Here is a 19095-nt window from a genome sequence, read left to right as displayed (position 1 = left end):
CTCCTCCTCCCCCACCTCCCTCCTCCTCCTCCTTCCTCCCCCCCCCTCCTCCTCCCCCCCACCCCCCTTCTCCCCCCCCACTTCCCCACCCTCTTCTCTCCCCCACTTCCCCACCCCTTCTCCCCCTCCCCCCCCCCCCTCCCCTCGCTGTCAGAAACACAGACACTGATCGACAGAGAGTGAGAGACACACACACACAGAGATAGAGACACTGACAGAGAGACACTGGGGGGGCCATCCCAGCATGCTATTGGAGGACTCCCGGTGCTGCAGTCGGTAAGTAGAAAATGTTTTGTTTTATTGATTTTTAAAAAAAATTATTTTTTATTAATTTTTTTTTGATTGATTTATTGATGTATTTATCATTTATTATTGATGATGGCTCTTTATTTGTAAAACTGAAGTGTTTAATGTTTGTAAACTTCCCTTTAAACCCTAGCCCCCCCCCTTTCCCTACGCCTAATTTGTAACCTACGCCTGATTTTCTAAAGTGTAGACAAGGTTTTTTCGAACGTACAAAAATCTTCACTTACTCCATTCTAAGTTACTAAATGCCGAGAATTCAAATTTCTAAGATACTCCATTCTAAACCAGTTGCTCTAAAAAAATCAGGAGCAACTCAGGCCGAAACTTGGCCCCATATATATATTGTTACCAGGGGCAGAGACGATCACCACCGCTTTAGGTGGCACAGGAGTGAGTATAGTATTCATAGAAGTACATAAAAGTTACAACACAAAACAGACCATTCGGCCTAACCAGTCTCTTATCAACGTTTACCCTCCACACAAACTAGTGCTTATCATATTTACCTGCTCTGTTCCCATATCCCTTCAGCCCCTTTTTCTTCATCCTTCTGTCTAATCTAATCTTGAATGTTGGCATAGTTTCAGTCTTTTGGCCGCACAGCACTGCCCCCCAGTCATCAAGATCCACGGCGTGGCCCTCGACAACTTGGACCACTTCTCTTATCTCGGGAGCCTCCTATCTAGAAAAGCAGGCATTGACGACAAGATCCAACACTGCCTCCAATGCACCAGTGCAGCCTTTGGCCGTCTGAGGAAAAGAGTGTTTGAAGACCAGGCCCTCAAAACTGTCACCAAGCTCATGGTCTACAGGGCTGTAGTAATACCCGCCCTCCTGTATGGCTCAAACATGGACCATGTACAGTAGACACCTCAAGTCGCTGGAGAAATACTACCAGCGATGTCTCTGCAAGATCCAACAAATCCCCTGGGAGGACAGACGTATCAACGTTAGCGTCCTCGGCCAGGCCGACATCCCCAGCATTGAAGTACTGACCACACTTGATCAGATCCGCTGGGCAGGCCACATTGTTCGCATGCCAGACACGAAACTCCCAAAGTAAGCGCTCTACTCGGAACTCCTTCACAGCAAACGAGTCAAAGGTGGGCAGAGGAAACATTACAAGGGGACCCTCAAAGCCTCCTTGATAAAGTACAACATCCCCACTGACAACGTGGAGTCCCTGGCCAAAGACCGCCCTAAGTGGAGGAAGTACATCCGGGAGGGCGCTGAACAGCTCAAGTCTCATCGCCGAGTGCAGGCAGCAGAAAGAGCGTGCGGCAAGCCAGTCCCACCCACCCCACCCCTCGATGACTATCTATTCCACCTGTGACAGAGACTGTGGTTCTCGCATTGGACTGCACAGCCACCTAAGAAACATAGAAAATAAGTGCAGGAATAGGCCATTCGGCCCTTCAAGCCTGCACCACCATTCAATAAGATCATGGCTGATCATTCCCTCAGTACCCCTTTCCTGCTTTCTCCCCATACCCCTTGATCCCCTTAGCCGTAAGGGCCATATCTAACTCCCTCTTGAATATATCCAATGAACTGGCATCAACAACTTTTGCGGCAGGGAATTCCACAGGTTAGAAACTCTGAGTGAAGAAGTTTCTCCTCATCTCAGTCCTAAACGGCCTATCCCTTATCCTAAACTGTGACCCCTGGTTCTGGACTTCTCCAATATCATAGAAACATAGAAAATAGATGCAGGAGTAGGCCATTCGGCCCTTCGAGCCTGCACAGTCATTCAATGAGTTCATGGCTGAACATGCAACTTCAGTACCCCATTCCTGCTTTCTCGCCATCCCCCTAGTAGTAAGGACTACATCTAACTCCTTTTTGAATATGTTTAGTGAATTGACCTCAACAACTTTCTGTGATAGAGAATTCCACAGGTTCACCACTCTCTGGGTGAAGAAGTTTCTCATTATCTCGGTCCTAAATGGCTTACCCCTTATCCTTAGACTGTGACCCCTGGTTCTGGACTTCCCCAACATTGGGAACATTCTTCCTGCATCTAACCTGTCTAAACCCATCAGAATTTTAAACATTTCTATGAGATCCCCTCTCATTCATCTGAACTCCAGTGAATACAAGCCAGTTGACCCAGTCTTTCTTGATATGTCAGTCCCACCATCCCGGGAATTAGTCTGGTGAACCTTCGCTGCACTCCCTCAATAGCAAGAATGTCTTTCCTCAAGTAAGGAGACCAAAACTGTACACAATATTCCAGGTGTGGCCTCACCAAGGTCCTGTACAACTGTAGTAACACCTCCCTGCCCCTGTACTCAAATCCCCTCGCTATGAAGGCCAACATGCCATTTGCTTTCTTAACCACCTGCCGTACCTGCATGCCAGCCTTCAATGACTGATGTACCATGACACCCAGGTCTTGTTACACCTCCCCTTTTCCTAATCTGTCACCATTCAGATAATAGCCTGTCTCTCTGTTTTTACCACCAAAGTGGATAACCTCACATTTATCCACATTATACTTCATCTGCCATGCATTTGCCCACTCACCTAACCTATCCAAGTCACTCTGCAGCCTCATAGCATCCTCCTTGCAGCTCACACTGCCACCCAACTTCGTGTCATCCGCAAATTTGGAGATGCTACATTTAAATCCTCGTCTAAATCATTAATGTACAATGTAAACAGCTGGGGCCCCAGCACAGAACCTTGCGGTACCCCACTAGTCACTGCTTGCCATTCTGAAAAGTACCCATTTACTCCTACTCTTTGCTTCCTGTCTGACAACCAGTTCTCAATCCACGTCAGCACACTACCCCCAGTCCCATGTGCTTTAACTTTGCACATTAATCTCTTGTGTGGGACCTTGTCGAAAGCCTTCTGAAAGTCCAAATACACCACATCAACTGGTTCTCCTTTGTCCACTCTACTGGAAACATCCTCAAAAAATTCCAGAAGATTTGTCACAAATCCATGCTGACTTGGACCTATCATGTCACCTCTTTCCAAATGCGCTGCTATGACATCCTTAATAATTGGTTCCATCATTTTACCCACTACCGATGTCAGGCTGACCAGTCTATAATTCCCTGTTTTCTCTCCCTCCTTTTTTAAAAAGTGGGGTTACATTGGCTACCCTCCACTCCATAGGAACTGATCCAGAGTCAATGCATCCGCTATTTCCAAGGCCACCTCCTTAAGTACTCTGGGATGCAGACCATCAGGCCCTGGGGATTTATCGGCCTTCAATCCCATCAATTTCCCCAACACAATTTCCCGACTAATAAGGATTTCCCTCAGTTCCTCCTCCTTACTAGACCCTCTGACCCCTTTTATATCCGGAAGGTTGTTTGCGTCCTCCTTAGTGAATACTGAACCAAAGTACTTGTTCAATTGCTCTGCCATTTCTTTGTTCCCCGTTATGACTTCCCCTGATTCTGGAACATTCTTCCTGCATCTAACTTGTCCAGTCCTGTCAGAATCTTATAATGTTTCTATGAGATCCCCTCTCATCCTTCTAAACTCCAGTGTATAAAGGCCCAGTTGATCCAGTCTCTCCCCATATGTTAGTCCAGCCATCCCGGGAATCAGTCTGGTGAACTTTCGCTGCACTCCCTCATGTTAAGAACTCATGTTAAGATTGGAAGCAAGTCTTCCTCTATTCCGAGGAACTGTTTGTGATGATGATAACTTGGTGCTATTAAGTTGTCATATAACTAGCCAATACAATAACTTTAGAGCTTATGTTGGTGTTTAGAAATATTACTTTCAGATTACAGCTTAGGTACCCACAGAATAGTGCTGCTTGCCACGCTTGGGTTAATAATAGTAGCATTTTCTTACTGAATACCGTGTGTGCATTGAGTGTGTAACAGTCAACAGTTAAATTTAATTAATAAATATCACTTTTGTGTTCAGGTTATATCATCAGGCCCACTCATTTAAATGTAATATCAGATTGGGACCTGTGTCTGATCCTCTTAATGGCCCCAAGTTTCCACATGATTTGCTCCTGATTTTTAGGAGCAACTGGTGTAGAACGGAGTATCTTAGAAATCGGAATTCTCGTCATTTAGTTTGTTCCAGTTCTAGTCAGTTAGAACAGTTTCACTTTGGAACAGAATTTTTTTTTCAAAAGGGGGCGTGTCCGGCCACTTACGCCTGATTTCAAAGTTTCGTCAGTGAAAACTTACTCCAAACTAACTTAGAATGGGGTAAGTGAAGATTTTTGTACGCTCGAAAAAACCTTGTCTACACTTTAGAAAATCAGGCGTAGGTTACAAATCAGGCGTAGGGAATGGTGGGGGGGGGGTTTGAAGGGAAGTTTACAAACATTAAACACTTCAGTTTTACAAATAAAGAGCCATCATCAATAATAAATGATAAATACATCAATAAATCAAACAATAAATCAATCAAAAAAATTAATAAGAAATAATTTAAAAAAATCAATAAATAAAACATTTTCTACTTACTGATTGCAGCACTGGGAGCCCTCCAACAGCGTGCTGGGATACCCCCCCCCCCAGTGTGTCTCTGTCAGTGTCTCTATCTCTCTGTCTGTCTGTGTGTCTCTCATTCTCTGTCTGTCAGTGTCTGTGTTTCTGACAGTGAGGGGAGGGGGAGGAGGGGGGTAGAGGGAGAGAGGGGGGAAGCAGAGGGAGGGATGGGGGAGAAGGGGGAGGGATGGGGGAGGAGGGGGGAGAAGAGGATAAAGGGGAGAAAGGAGATTGGGGGGGGGGGGGGGCTTGGGGAGGGAGGCTGTGAACGGGCTGGGCCCGAGACTTCGGGCCGGGCCCGTCCCCAGCACCAGATTTACAAATTGAGTCGTGGTGGGAGGGAGGTCGGTTCGGTTCAGGTCGGGGGGAGGGAGGGAGGGAGAGGGAGGTCAGGTCGGGGGGGAGGGAGGTCAGGTCGGATCCAGTCCGGAGGCGGGGGGGGGGTGGGCGGGGGGAAGAGAGCGGGGGTCGGTGTCCGGTCCGGAGGCGGCGGGGGGGAGCGGGAGTCAGGTCGGTGTCGGGTCCGGGGGCGGGAAGTGGGAGTTGAGTCGGGCCGGGAGGAAGCAGGAGCTGGCCGTGGGAGGAGCCTTATTCACGCAGCCCCAGTGAGGCCATTCGGCCAGGGCTAGGGGCTGCGTGCTTCGGCCCCTCCCACACAGTTCGGCGCCTGGAGCTACTGAACATGCGTGCCCACTGTAGTGCGCATGTGCAGAGGTCCCGGCACTGTTTTCAGCGCAGGGACCTGGCTCCGCCCCCTACAGCTCCTGCTGCGCTGCGACGAGGGCCAGAGGACCTGCAGGGAGGTGGAGAATCTGGAGGTTTTTTTTAGGCGCACTTTGTGGCGCGAAAAATGGGCGTCTAGGTCGGGACTGCGCCGTTCTAGGCGCGGCTCAAAACTTGGGCCCAATATCTTACAAACAGGATGTAATGTAGAGAAGATGTTTCTACTTATGGGGAAACCAAGTCTAGGGACCATAAATATGATGGTCACTAATAAATTCAATGGAGAATTCAGGAGAAGCCTATTTATCCAAAGAGTGCTAAGAATGTGGAACTCGCTACCGCATAGAGTAGTTGAAGCAAATAGCATAGATGCATTGAAGTGGAAGCTAGATAAGCACATGAGGGAGAAAGGAATAGAAGGATATGCCGATAGGGTTAGATGAAGAGGGGTGGGAGGGGGCTCATGTGGAGCATAAACCATGGCAAAGATTAGTTGGGCCAAATAGCTTGTTTTTATGTTTTAAATTGCTGAAGTATCACATTGAACTAAAACATGGGAGGAATTGTAATATCCAAGGACTGGGAAGTTAAAATAATTGATTTTTGAATCGCGATCATAATCCGCCTTCAACGCGTCTACTTCCGGGTTGAACGAGGGCGTGTTTGGATGCCTGTGAGTAACCCACTCACTGAAGTCGTGGCTTTAATTATTGCAGATGGGCAGATGCCTATTGCTGTAATTAACATCATTAGGCGACATTATGAGGTAGTTTTATAATGAATTTAAATTAGGTTTAAATTGAACTGGTTTCCTGGGGGTCTGGAAACTGAATAATGTAATGGAAGCGAGGTTCAGCCGCAGGTCAGGTGGGTATTTTAATTTGTGATTGCTCCATATGAATACAAGCTCACTTATTACAGCTGGTGTCTCAGTTCCCTCTGGCAAACGTTTAGCAGAGAGTTCTTGTGAGGATACAGCTTTTTCTAAACTTTGGTGGCTTTCAAACTGACCAGATCAGGATGGGGAGGCATGTTGAATGTGTTTGACAGTATATCGGAAGAGGCAGATCATCACCAACCATTGCAGCGATGACGTGCTGTGGTGGGGTCAGCTACCCACATCACAAGGTTTACAGAAAGAGGCTCAACTTCTTGAGCTCTCAGAAGAGCACTGCTTCTGCAAGCTGAGGTTGTCCTGTCAGGTGGTGGCAAACATTTGAATGGCCTCCTTGTGTATGGCGAAATAGTCAGACTGAACATTGTGAGCTCAAAGTAAAGTGTGACCGTAGTCTTTTATTGCAGGTCTCCAGAGTGCCTCTCCAACCTGTGAAGCCTCCTTAAATACCTGTGCTCCCAAGGGATTATGGGATCCCTTGGGACTCCAGGGGATGATCTCTCTGGTGGCTGTACAGAGTAAATACAAGTTCACACATATAACACTCCTGTGCTGTAAATTTCTACGATCTGCAGCCTCCTAGAAGAAGACTGCAACCTGCTGGGCCTGGTGCACATGCATTACCAGTGACTGTGAAGGTCACCACAGCCTTCCATTTTTTTGCCTCTGGTCTCTGAGTTCGCTGCACATAAATGCATAAGGATGGATTGTTTACCAGGGCTGGGAGTTATGTAAACTTCCCCTGCGATGACAATAGCCAGAATGAGCAGGCACTCTTGATTCACCTCTCTGGCTGGTTTCCCACATGTACAGGGTGCCATCGACTGCATACATACGGCAATCTGAGCACCAACACAGCATCCAGGAGTTTTTATAAACCACAAGGGATATTAGTCCACCAATGTGCAGCTGGTGTGCAACTACAAGAAGAGCTTCATGCAGGTCTGCGCCAGATTCCTTGGGAGTTTTCATGATGCATTCATACTGCGGCAGTCTGACATTCCAGACCTGTTCATTCCAGGAAGCAAACTTAGAAAACAAGTGATACTCTATTCAAACTTGGCTCATGCCACCTGTGAGGAACCCCACCAATGAGGTGCAGGAATGCTACAAGTAGAGCCACATGATCACCAGATGTGTCATTGAACAAGACATTGGAATGTTGACGATGCTCTTCATGTGCCTGGATAGGTCAGGAGGTGCCCTTCAGTACTCGCCAGCGAGGGTGTGCAGAATAATAGTGGTGTACTGCGTCCTGCACAACATTGTGCAGCAGAGAGGATTGCAGGTGGAGGAGAATGAATTGGCTCATCACTCATCTTTGGATGGGAAGAACAGAGGAGGAGAATGAAGATAGGGCACCCATCACCAGACTTACCGTCACCTCGCACGCTCTTGCTGTTTTTTGCGCTGTTTTTTTTGAGCAGGCTGCTCTTTTTGGCCTAAGTTGAAAAGCCATAGTTTCCCCAATCAGTTTGCACCAGCGTAACTCAGGTAGTTACGATTTTTTAGGTCAGTTTTTTCAGCCAAAGGGGGCATAACCAGCTACCTACGCCAATTCTGGCTATTTAGGGAAGTTTGGCCAGCTGAGAGTTACTCCAATTGTGCTTAGGCCAGCGTATGTGGCCTGCAGAAAAACCTTTTGGAGAGTTAAGGAAATTGGCGCAGCAGATGCCCGGACACACTCAAAGAATTGAAAAACACATAGCAGCAACTTACCTCCAACCCCACCCAAAGGCTGTCCGGAGAAAGCGAGGGAAAGAAAAATCTGGGGACCAAGAATAGGACCGGACCGGAAAGCCCTTCGGGCGGGGTTAGAGATAAGTTGCTGCTATGTGTTTATCAATTCTTTTAACGAGTTGGGAGCTGGCTGTATGCTTCACTTTGCAGCCTCAGCTTGCATTGTGTCCCTGGTTACCATGGCAGCCTGATCTTTTTGGCACAGATCAAGGCTCCACCCCCAAAACTAAAGGTCAGGTAACGCCATGCCAAAATGAAGAAATCCAACGGAGAAATTTAGAATATTTTGTTTTGCCGTACTTAGGCCCCAAAAAATCTCCCAAGTATGCCAAAAAAATGCTTTGGGGAAACTTGAGCCCTCTCTCTCCCTCTGCGCCCGTGCTCTCTCTCCCTCTGTGCCAGCGCCCTCCCTCTGCCCCTGTGCTCGCGCGCTCTCTCTGACATTCATGAAATAAGTGAAAGGACGAGTTGGCACTCGGGATGCACTAATGGACAAGACGTGGAACTGGTGCTAATCAGTGAGTTTCATATGGCATAAAAAATGAAATTTAACATTACATTTTGTTAAACACCTATATGTATACCCTTCGTGAATTACAAATTCTTGAACTTGCACTTCCTACAGCTTCTACGTGGTGCATCCTGTGTGGCTTCAGCTGAGGTAGAGGCAGGCTGCTTGGATCGCTGCCTTGACTGCTGAGATGCTTTTGGCCTCTGCCATCTGGGTCTTCGAGCCCCTGTGTGCTCTGCCAAAAACAGCTCCTGCTGCACCTGTGCAGACTCTGTCATCGGGAGACGGCAGCATGATGGATACGGGTTGGGGTGGGGTGGAGTGGAGGCACACTAGGTAAGAAGTGGGAGTGCTTTGAATTGAGTTCTCACTTCCATGTCCTCTTTCACCATCATCACCTCCTGGGCCAGCGCCACAATGCTCCTACCACTCTGCTGTAGACAAACTTGGTGGAGATCAGTGACGAGTTGTAAGGCCATGGATATACGGTGTGTGTCATCCTGTTTAAGGTGGCAGACATCTCCTGCACGGAATGGCTGGACTGAACACTCATTTGATTCAACATGTGAACTTGCATCTGAGGTACTAACTTGCTGTAAGTTACTATTTGATAATCCATTAAAAGAGTGTAACATTAGCTGCTTCAAATTAAATATAGGGAGCGAAATTGCCCTGCGCTCCGATTAGGGCGGTATCCATCTGGGACTGGAACTTTCTGCGCCTGGCGCAGAAGTCCCACCCCCACCACTGGATTCGGCTTACCACTCCTCAAAGGAAGCGGAGTGCAATCTCGCGCATTCCACTTCCTTTGGAGGTGATTTCCAGGGCATTAATGGGGCGGTGAGTCATCTGCGTAGTGCTGACTCGCTTCAACGCTCCTCCACTTCACTTAAAGGGGAGGGCTGCTGCACACTCTGCAAGGCCTCTGATGGCCTCCACTCGGCTACCAGCGCAGCGTTGCCCGACACCTGGACCACGCTAGGGCTGCCACCATGGAGCCAACCCAATAGTCTGCAATCCAAAAAAGATGGCAGCCTCGTGCGTTGGCGCCCTCCCCTTTAACTAGCGCCCCAAGTGCGGATATTGGCCAGGTTTGCGACTTGCGAAGCTGGTGTTGACATCTGCTCGCGCCAGCCTTGCGGGATGGTACGGGGTTGGTGTAGGGCAGTCGGGTTGTCATGCACAGCAATTATATCATCGACGATTGCGCAGCGGCCTGGGGCGCTAGCCAGGGAGCGTGGTGCTGCCATGGCGGTAGCGCCCTCTGCCCTCGGGCGGAAAGTCTCTTCCGCCCTGTTAGCGCCTCCCGGAGGCATTAACAGGCCTCTTAAAAAGGGGTACTTTTGCCCCCATTGAATCTGCCGGAACCACTCTGGTTCATCTAATAGCTAAACTCAATCCCATTTAGAGACTGCAACTGTTGGACACGACCCTATTTTTAACTAGTGCAAGAGCAGTGAGAGACGAAGGATGAAGATTCCCTCTGGGGGGGTGGGGGCGGGGAACAGTATTTATCATCAGTGGCTTTATCAAAGAAATGATAATTTCCTGGTTACACCAGCCACCTGTATAACGAGAAAATTGCGTTAATACCACCGCACCTGCTACAAGCAGTGAGGACTGTACTAACAAAAACAGTAACTAAATGCTGCATGCACTCGATAAATAGGTCAGTTTGAGAAAACAGAGGAATTGCTGTTTCAGATATGAAGCCATTGTCAAAACTAATATGCGCTGACACTCTAATTGTACTTCTGGATATTAAAACACCCAAATTATGACACTAAACATTTCTTATGCCCAATCTGGAGCTTTACTGAAATTTATAGTTGGTTTGTGTTTGTGAGAAGTGGACAAATTGAGGCAGGTTGTTGAGGTGGTCTGCAGAGAGTTGTGAGCTGTATCTAACTTTCATTACATCTTTTCTGGGAGTATAAGAGGTGAAATTGAATGCAAAAAGGAATTTTAATTCCTTTCAATATTGAAATCAAGTGTGATTTGAATTACATTTGTACACCAAATGTAATGAAATATCCATTGCAGAATTTTTGATTTTGTTTTCACCAATTATATTTCCTCAAGGTTATGATTACAATCAAACTTCATTACAACAAATGCCAAAGGACCAACAAAGCAGCTATTGGGGGTAATCAAGGATCTGTTCTTTGATGGTGTGCTTCTGACAAAGCTAGGAGGAAAAAGCTGATTTATAATGGGTTTTGATTGAAAGATTTATAATAATAGGTGTTCTTGTGTATACAAATAACTAACATGTCTATAGCACAAGTTTCTGTGTGTTTTTATAAGGCATATGTATTTAAATTCTGTCTCCGAAGTGATACATTTACCATTCATGAAATCGATGTTTTGCTTTTTTCCTGCAGATTATATTTTGTCTGGAGAAATCATTGGATAAATTAATCAGCATTTTTATCATCTTTTTATTGGTTATGGGAACATTACTACTGGCTCTACTCCTTACTGCAAAGGTACAGTTTTACGCAGTTTGAAAAAGAATAATAAGGGAAATTGCATATTCTCTAGATAGAAGGTATGCTGAATGTATTTCTCACTTTAATGCTTTTACATATATGTAAGCTTTTCCATGTTGTCTGAAGATGAGGTTTTGATTTGGTTAAACTTTACACTGAGCCGTTTATCTGTAGTGCTAGAAATCTAGTACCTTCAATATATGTCTAGACATTTAAATATTTAGATGGCCAGCTTGCATCCAGAATTTTAGGCCGCATTCTGATGCCGATCTTATTCTTGTAATTGAAAATGCAAGTTGTTATTATAATCTATTGTGAAACTTTCAGTAGTGCCTAACTGTTTGTTTTTGCCTGGTTGAACACTATAATCAAATGAAAATCTGTTTGGTGTAGAAATGTTTAATTTTAAGTAAGTAAGAAAGAAAGAAAGAAATGGATTTTTATAGCACCTTTCATGACCACCGTATGTCTCAAAATGCTTTACAGCCAATGAAGTATTTTTGGAGTGTAGTCACTGTTGTATTGTAGGAAATGTGGCAGCCAATTTGTGTACAAGCAAGCTTCCACAAACAGCAATATGATAATGACCAGATAATTTTTTTTGTTATGTTGATTGAGGGATAAATATTGATCAGGACACCGGGGATAACTCCCCCGCTTCTCTTCGAAATAGTGCCATGGGATCTTTTACGTCCATCGAGCGGGCAGGCAGGGCCTCAGTTTTAACATCTCATCTGAAAGACGGCACCTCCAACAGTGCAGCGCTCCCTCGGCACTGCACTGGAGTGTCGGCCTATATTTTGTGTGCTCGAGTCCCTGGACTTGAACCCACAACCTTCTAACTCAGAGGCGAGTGTGCTACCAACTGAGCCACGGCTGGCACTAAGAAGACATGTTGCTCTGTTTTCTCCAGCTCTTGTTTTATAATGTTCAGTTAGCCAATTAGTATGGTCATAAATTCTGAGGCCACTTATTAAAGTGACATGGTTTGATATCGCATGGAATATTTTGAGATGTTAGCCTGGGCAGTAGTTGGATATCCTGCGTTGTGGGTGTAATTCATACTTTAGCACCTTTTTAAACCCTGTAACAATTATGCATCCTTTGTTAGTTCAGCTGTTCACACTCTGACCTGAAAAATGGAGCAGATCACTGGTGGATTAAAATTAGGAATAAAATGTGACTGCATAAACATCATCATCAAATGTGGAAATGTTCAGTCCAGATTCTCAGAAGTTATTTTAAAAATATTGAAGGACCCACAAAATATTTTCAGGAATCCATTGTCCGAATTATCAAAAGGCTCTGTCAGATACCCAAAGGAAAACCCTCAATCATTGCAGAAAATGTTTATTACTATGCAGCAGTAGAAATAATGTACTAGTAAGTCAACAAATACAACATTTCTGACAGTGTGAAAATGTGTCCAGCCCCATTCAAACAGACATTTTTGATGACTATGGAGACTCAGTTTGAAATATCGTAAGACAGCAATGCCTTTGTAAATTTGTTGATGCCAAAGGTTTTAGAAGAGAACAAATGTTTTTCTTCAAATACTACATTCACCAATTTCTCCCCAGTCTGAATTTGCTGAAACACTTTCCGATAAGAAATTGAATTAAAACCCTATCTATACTTGAGACAATTGGCTAACACACATCTAAAAGCTAAAAATATTTGTTGAAAAATGGGTGGTATGGTATGCAGAGCATGAGGGAGCTTGCCTCAATCCAACTGCTGCTGAAATCGTCATCTAGGCTTTTGTTACCTCCAGACTCAACTATTCCAATGCTCTCCTGTTTGGCCATCTATCTTCTACCCTCCGTAGACTGGAGCTCATCCAAAACTCTAGCACCCGTATCCTGACTCTCTCCAAGTCCTGTTCACCCATCACCCCTATTCTCTCTGACCTACCTTGGCTCCCAGTCCATCAACGCCTCTATTCAGTTGTGGCTCAATGAGCAGCACACTTGCCTCTGAGTCAGAAGGTTGTGAGTTCAAGTCCCATTCCAGGGATTTGAGCACATAAATCTAGGCTGACACTCCAATGCAGTGCTGAGATGTCGTCTTTCAGATGAGAAGGTGAACCGAGGCCCTATCTGCGCTCAGGTGGCCGGAAAAGATCCAATGGGACTATTTTGACAAAGTGCAGGGGAGTTATCCCCGGTGTCCGAGTCAATATTTATCCCTCAATCAGCATAACAGTAACAGATTATCTGGTCATGATCACATTGCTGTTTGTGGGAGCTTGCTGTGTGCAAATTGGCTGCCGTGTTTCCCACATTACAACAGTGACTACACTCCAAAAAGTACTTAATTGGCTGTAAAGTGCTTTGAGACGTCCGGTGGTCAAGAAAGGTGCTCTATAGAAACAAATGTTCCTTTCTTTATTTTAAATTCTCATCCTTGTGTTCAAATCCCTTCATGGCCTTTCCCTTCCCAATCTCTGTAACCTCCTACAACCTTTCAAGAACTCTGTTCTTTCCTCCAATTCCGGCCTCTCGTGCATTCCTGATTCCTCTCTTTCTTCCCCCCCCCCCCCCTTTCATTGGAGAGTTCATGTCTTCATCCAAAATAATTAAAGAAAAAAAAAACAAATTTAGGCACTTTGCTAATTAAAATAAGAAAAATTGAATAGAAACTCTGAAATGAAATTACTTCATTTTTTAAAGACTTGAGAAAAGAAATAGTTTTCTTTCTGCTTACACTCATTTGCTTACACTCATTTGGTTTTGATCGCTGTATTTCTTCAGGTTCATGAGGAAAGTGTCCACATGATCAAAGTCACCAGCAGTCTGATTAATGAGACCGTTGCTAACCATCCTGAATGGGCAAAGTAAGCAGTAAAACCAAAAATATATTGGTATATTTGAGTTTTTCTATGTCCTTATTTTTCTCTCTCCCCATTGTATCTGCTCAATCCTAAAAATGGAAACACTTCTGCTTTATCGTGTTGGATAAAAGAAAAAGGTTAGATAAGCTAAAGGTAGTTAGATAAGCCAGTTGAGCTAAAGGAAGATAAAGTGTCAGGAGCTGACTACCTGGGATTCTGAGGGAGGTGAGGGAAGAAATTGTCATGGTCCTAGAAATTCAAAAATTATAATTTAGGGCTCTGCTGAGTGTGGATGAATGCTGGGGGTGGTAGTGGCCAACATAGTTTGCATTTTTAAAAGGGGAAACAGCCAATTTAGGGAATTACAGGCCAGTTCGTTTATCATCTGAATTTATCATCTGAAATCTAGTGTCGCTAATTAAGGATTGAAATTACCACTATATCTAGATATAGTGGGGATAAGGGGTTATGGGGAGCGGGCAGGGAAGTGGAGCTGAGTCCATGATCAGATCAGCCATGATCTTACTGAATGGCGGAGCAGGCTCGAGGGGCCTTATGGCCTGCTCCTGTTCCTAATGTTCTTATGTTCTTATAAAGGAGAAAATAGTTATAAATAGCTAACATGGATTTCAAACGGCACAATTGACTGATAAATCTCATCAAATTCTTTGAGGGTAACAAACGTGGTAGGTGGGGACATGCAGTAGATGTAGTGATGCAGTTTGGAAGGAAAAGTGATGAGAGGCAGTATAAACTAAATGGTACAATTTTAAAGCGGGTGCAGGAACATTAACTGTTCAACAAAAAAATGGTATCCTTGGCTTTATAAATACAGGCATAAGTAAGGAAGTTGTACAAATCTTTATAAATCACTGGTTCAACCTAAGCTAGAGTATTGTGTCCAATTTTGGCATCACACTTTAGAAATGACGTCAATGCTTTAGAAAGGGTGCAGAGGAGATTTACTAGAATGGTTCCAGGAATGAGGGGTTTCAATTATCTGGAGAGACCAGAGATGCTGGGATTGTTCTCCTTAGAGCAGAGAAGGTCAGGGGGAGATTGAATACAGGTGTTCAAATTATGAGGGGTTTTGATACAGTAGATGGGGAGAAATTGTTTCTACTGGCAGAAGGATCAGTAACCAGAGGGGACAGATTTAAAATAATTGGCTAAAAAACACAGAGGAGATTTACTCAGTAAGTTGTTTTGATTTGGAATGTATTGCCTAAAAAGTTGGTGGAATCAGATTCAGTAGTAACTTTCAAAAGGGAATAGGATCTCTACTTAATAAGGAACAATTTACAGGGCTATGAGGAAATAGCAGGGGAGTCGGACTAATTGGTAGCTCTTTCAGAGAGCCGGCATGATTGGCTGAATGGCCTCCTATGCTGTATGATTCTTGCTCATATGGACTTTAGGAAAGTCTTTGACAAGTTGCTACTTAGGTGATTAGAAGAATAGATTAAGGGGTATGGTATAGATTTGCACGACATTAAAGGTACCTCATGTTGATAAAAACTTATTTTTTCAGGGAAAAAAGCTGGTGCAATTCTAGGTTTTATCACCGGTGTAGAATATAAAAGCCAAGAGGTAATTATGAGCCTGTTTGAAACCTTAAGACCTCAGTTAGTTACTGTTTGCAGTATTGTACTGCATGCTGTAGGAAGGATATTAAACCTTTAGAGAGAGTACAGGGGAGAACCAGTGGATGTGGTGTATTTGTACTTTCAAAAGGCTTTTGACAAGGTTCCGCACAAGAGATTGGTGTGCAAAATTAAAGCACATGGTGTTGGGGGTAATGTACTGACGTGGATAGAAAACTGGTTGGCAGACAGGAAGCAGAGAGTCGGGATAAACTGGTCCTTTTCAGAATGGCAGGCAGTGACTAGTGGGGTGCCGCAGGGCTCAGTACAGGGACCCCAGCTATTTACAATATACATTAATGATTTGGATGAAGGAATTGAGTGCAATATCTCCAAGTTTGCAGATGACACTAAACTGGGTGGCGGTGTGAGCTGTGAGGAGGACACTAAGAGACTGCAGAGTGACTTGGACAGGTTAGGTGAATGGGCAAATGCATGGCAGATGCAGTATAATGTGGATAAATGTGAGGTTATCCACTTTAGGGGCAAAAACACAAAGGCAGAATATTATCTGAATGGCGGCAGATTAGGAAAAGGGGAGGTGCAACGAGACCTGGGTGTCATGGTACATCAGTCATTGAAAATTGGCATGCAGGTGCAGCAGGCGGTGAAGAAGGCAAATGGTATGTTGGCCTTCATAGCTAGGGGATTTGAGTATAGAAGCAGGGAGGTCTTACTGCAGTTGTACAGGGCCTTGGTAAGGCCTCACCTGAAATATTGTGTTCAGTTTTGGTCTCATAATCTGAGGAAGGACATTCTTGCTATTGAGGGAGTGCAGCGAAGGTTCAGCAGGCTGATTCCCGGGATGGCAGGACTGACATATGGGGAGAAGCTGGATCGACTGGGCCTGTATTCACTGAAGTTTAGAAGGATGAGAGGGAATCTCATAGAAACATATAAAATTCTGATGGGACTGGACAGGTTAGATGCAGGAAGAATGTTCCCGATGTTGGGGAAGTCCAGAACCAGGGACACAGTCTAAAGATAAGTGGTAAGCCATTTAGGACTGAGATGAGGAGAAACTTCTTCACTCAGAGAGTTGTTAACCTGTAGAATTCCCTACCGCAGAGAGTTGTTGATGCCAGTTCATTGGATATATTCAAGAGGGTGTTAGATATGGCCCTTACGGCTAAAGGGATCAAGGGGTATGGAGAGAAAGCAGGGAAAGGGGTACTGAGGTGAATGATCAGCCATGATCTTATTGAATGGTGGTGCAGGCTCGAAGGGCCGAATGGCCTACTCCTGTACCTATTTTCTATGTTTCTGTGATTCATTAGGATGTGGTTTGGTATAAGGAAATGTAAGTAGGAAGAAAGACTTGAAATATTGGGTTAATTTTGTTGGAACTACGCAGAATACGGAACAATAAAGTACTTCTAAACGGTTACTGCACAAGATAAAAGTTCATTGGGTTGGGGGTAATATATTGGCATGGATAGAGGATTAGCTAACTAACAGAAAACAGAGAGTCGGTATAAATGGTTCATTCTGTGGTTGGCAACCAGTAACTAGTAGGGTGCCGCAGGGATCAATGCTGGGACCCCAACTATTTACAATCTATATTAACGACTTGGAAGAAGGGACTGAGTGTAACGTAGCCAAGTTTGCCTACGATATAAAGATTGGAGGGAAAGCAATATGTGAGGAGGACACAAAAATTCTGCAAAAGGACATAGACAGGCTAAGTGAGTGGGCAAAAATTTGGCAGATGAAGTATAATGTTGGAAAGTGCGAGGTCATGCACTTTGGCAGAAAAAAATCAAAGAGTAAGTTATTATTTAAATGGCGAAAGATTGCAAAATGCTGCAGTACAGCGGGACCTGGGGGTACTTGTGCATGAGACACAAAAGGATAGTATGCAGGTACAGCAAGTGATCAGGAAGGCCAATGGAATCTTGGCCTTTATTGCAAAGGGGATGGAGTATAAAAGCAGGGAAGTCTTGCTACAGCTATACAGGGTATTGGTGAGGCCACGCCTGAAATACTGCGTGCAGTTTTGGTTTCCATATTTACGAAAGGATATACGTAGGCAGTTCAGAGAAGGTTCACTAGGTTGATTCCGGAGATGAGGGGCTTGACTTATGAGGAAAGGTTGAGAAGGTTGGGTCTCTACTCATTGGAATTCAGAAGAATGAGAGGTGATCTTATTGAAATGTATAAGATTATGAGGGGGCTTGACAAGGTGGATGCAGAGAGGATGTTTCCACTGATGGGGGAGACTAGAACAAGAGGGCATGATCTTAGAATAAGGGGCCGCCCATTTAAAACTGAGATGAGGAGAAATTTCTTCTGAGGGTTGTAAATCTGTGGAATTCGCTGCCTTAGAGAGCTGTGGAAGCTGGGGCATTGAATGAATTTAAGACAGAAATAGACAGTTTCTTAAACGATAAATGGTTATGGGGAGCGGGCAGGGAGGTGGAGCCGAGTCCATGATCAGATCAGCCATGATCTTATTGAATGGCGGAGCAGGCTCGAGGGGCCGTATGGCCTACTTCTGTTCCTGTTATGTTCTTATGAAGGGATGGGACAGGGTTGGTGGAAGCTGACTGCTTCCAGTTTCAGGGGTCAAGAATGAGGGACTATAGATAAAAGGTAGAGATTTAGAATAGAAGGTAGGTGAAACTTCTTCACACACAGAATTGTGAGACTGTGGAATTCGCTTTTAGATTTGTGGTTGAGGTGGAAACTATGTCAACATATTTGAATAACTAGATGCAGGAAAAGAGGCTGATGCGATATGGGACCAGGTTGGGTAAATGTGATTCGTACTATTTGCTTGTATGTCAGGTAAACACCAACAACGACTGTTTGGGCCAAATAACTGATTTCCATGTTCTTTCAATATACATCTTCATACATATTGTTCAGGATACAGAGAATGGATAATATAAGATAGAGCTTTGTCATTTTAAGGATAGTGGACCATTTGGGGGCATATTGCCAAAATAAAGTATGGGACAACTAGTGATAAGGTATTTAACAAGTAATTTAAAACAGTTTTAAATGTTAACCCTTACACAATTTTATTACCTGACTTGGATGTATAATTTTCAGGATACAAAGTTGGCGAGTAGACAATTGCCTTTCTTTGGGTAATATGGGTTTAATTTTTGCAGTCATGTATGAAGTGTGGTTTTCATGAACTGGAATTTCATTAACCTTCTGCCAATTTACCGCCCATTTTACCACTGTTTTACTGCCGGAAAATTATTTACTACTGAAATACTGCTGATATAATAATTTACTGCCAAAATACCACCAGTGGTAATTCTTCAGTGATTATCCGCCGCTGTTGAAAAAATTTGAGCAGGTGGTATTTTTTTTTAAATGTTTTTATGACATCAATCAGTGTGCAATGCCAAAATATCGCCGAAAAATACCGCCGGCGGTAAACTCGTCAATACCACCATTTTTTTACCACCGACCTAAAATACCGTCATGTAAACTGTAGTCTTACCTGCTTGGACTCAGTGGTAA

General features: G+C 44.5%; 1 protein-coding gene across 4 annotated transcripts in view; it reads left to right on the top strand.

Moving 5' to 3' along the window:
- The window catches only part of tmem245 (transmembrane protein 245), a 257862-nt gene that overhangs the window by 71917 nt on the left and 166850 nt on the right, over positions 1 to 19095 (top strand). For all 4 annotated transcript variants that reach the window (XM_070881138.1, XM_070881139.1, XM_070881135.1 and 1 more), the window contains 2 exons: positions 11035 to 11139; positions 13896 to 13978. In XM_070881138.1, the coding sequence (XP_070737239.1) occupies positions 11035 to 11139; positions 13896 to 13978 (188 nt within the window). The remainder of the gene's footprint in view (positions 1 to 11034; positions 11140 to 13895; positions 13979 to 19095) is intronic.

This window comes from Pristiophorus japonicus, chromosome 5, assembly GCF_044704955.1.
Source record: "Pristiophorus japonicus isolate sPriJap1 chromosome 5, sPriJap1.hap1, whole genome shotgun sequence".
NCBI classification, from domain to species: Eukaryota; Metazoa; Chordata; class Chondrichthyes; family Pristiophoridae; genus Pristiophorus; species Pristiophorus japonicus.
This window is presented reverse-complemented; position numbering and strand designations above follow the sequence as displayed.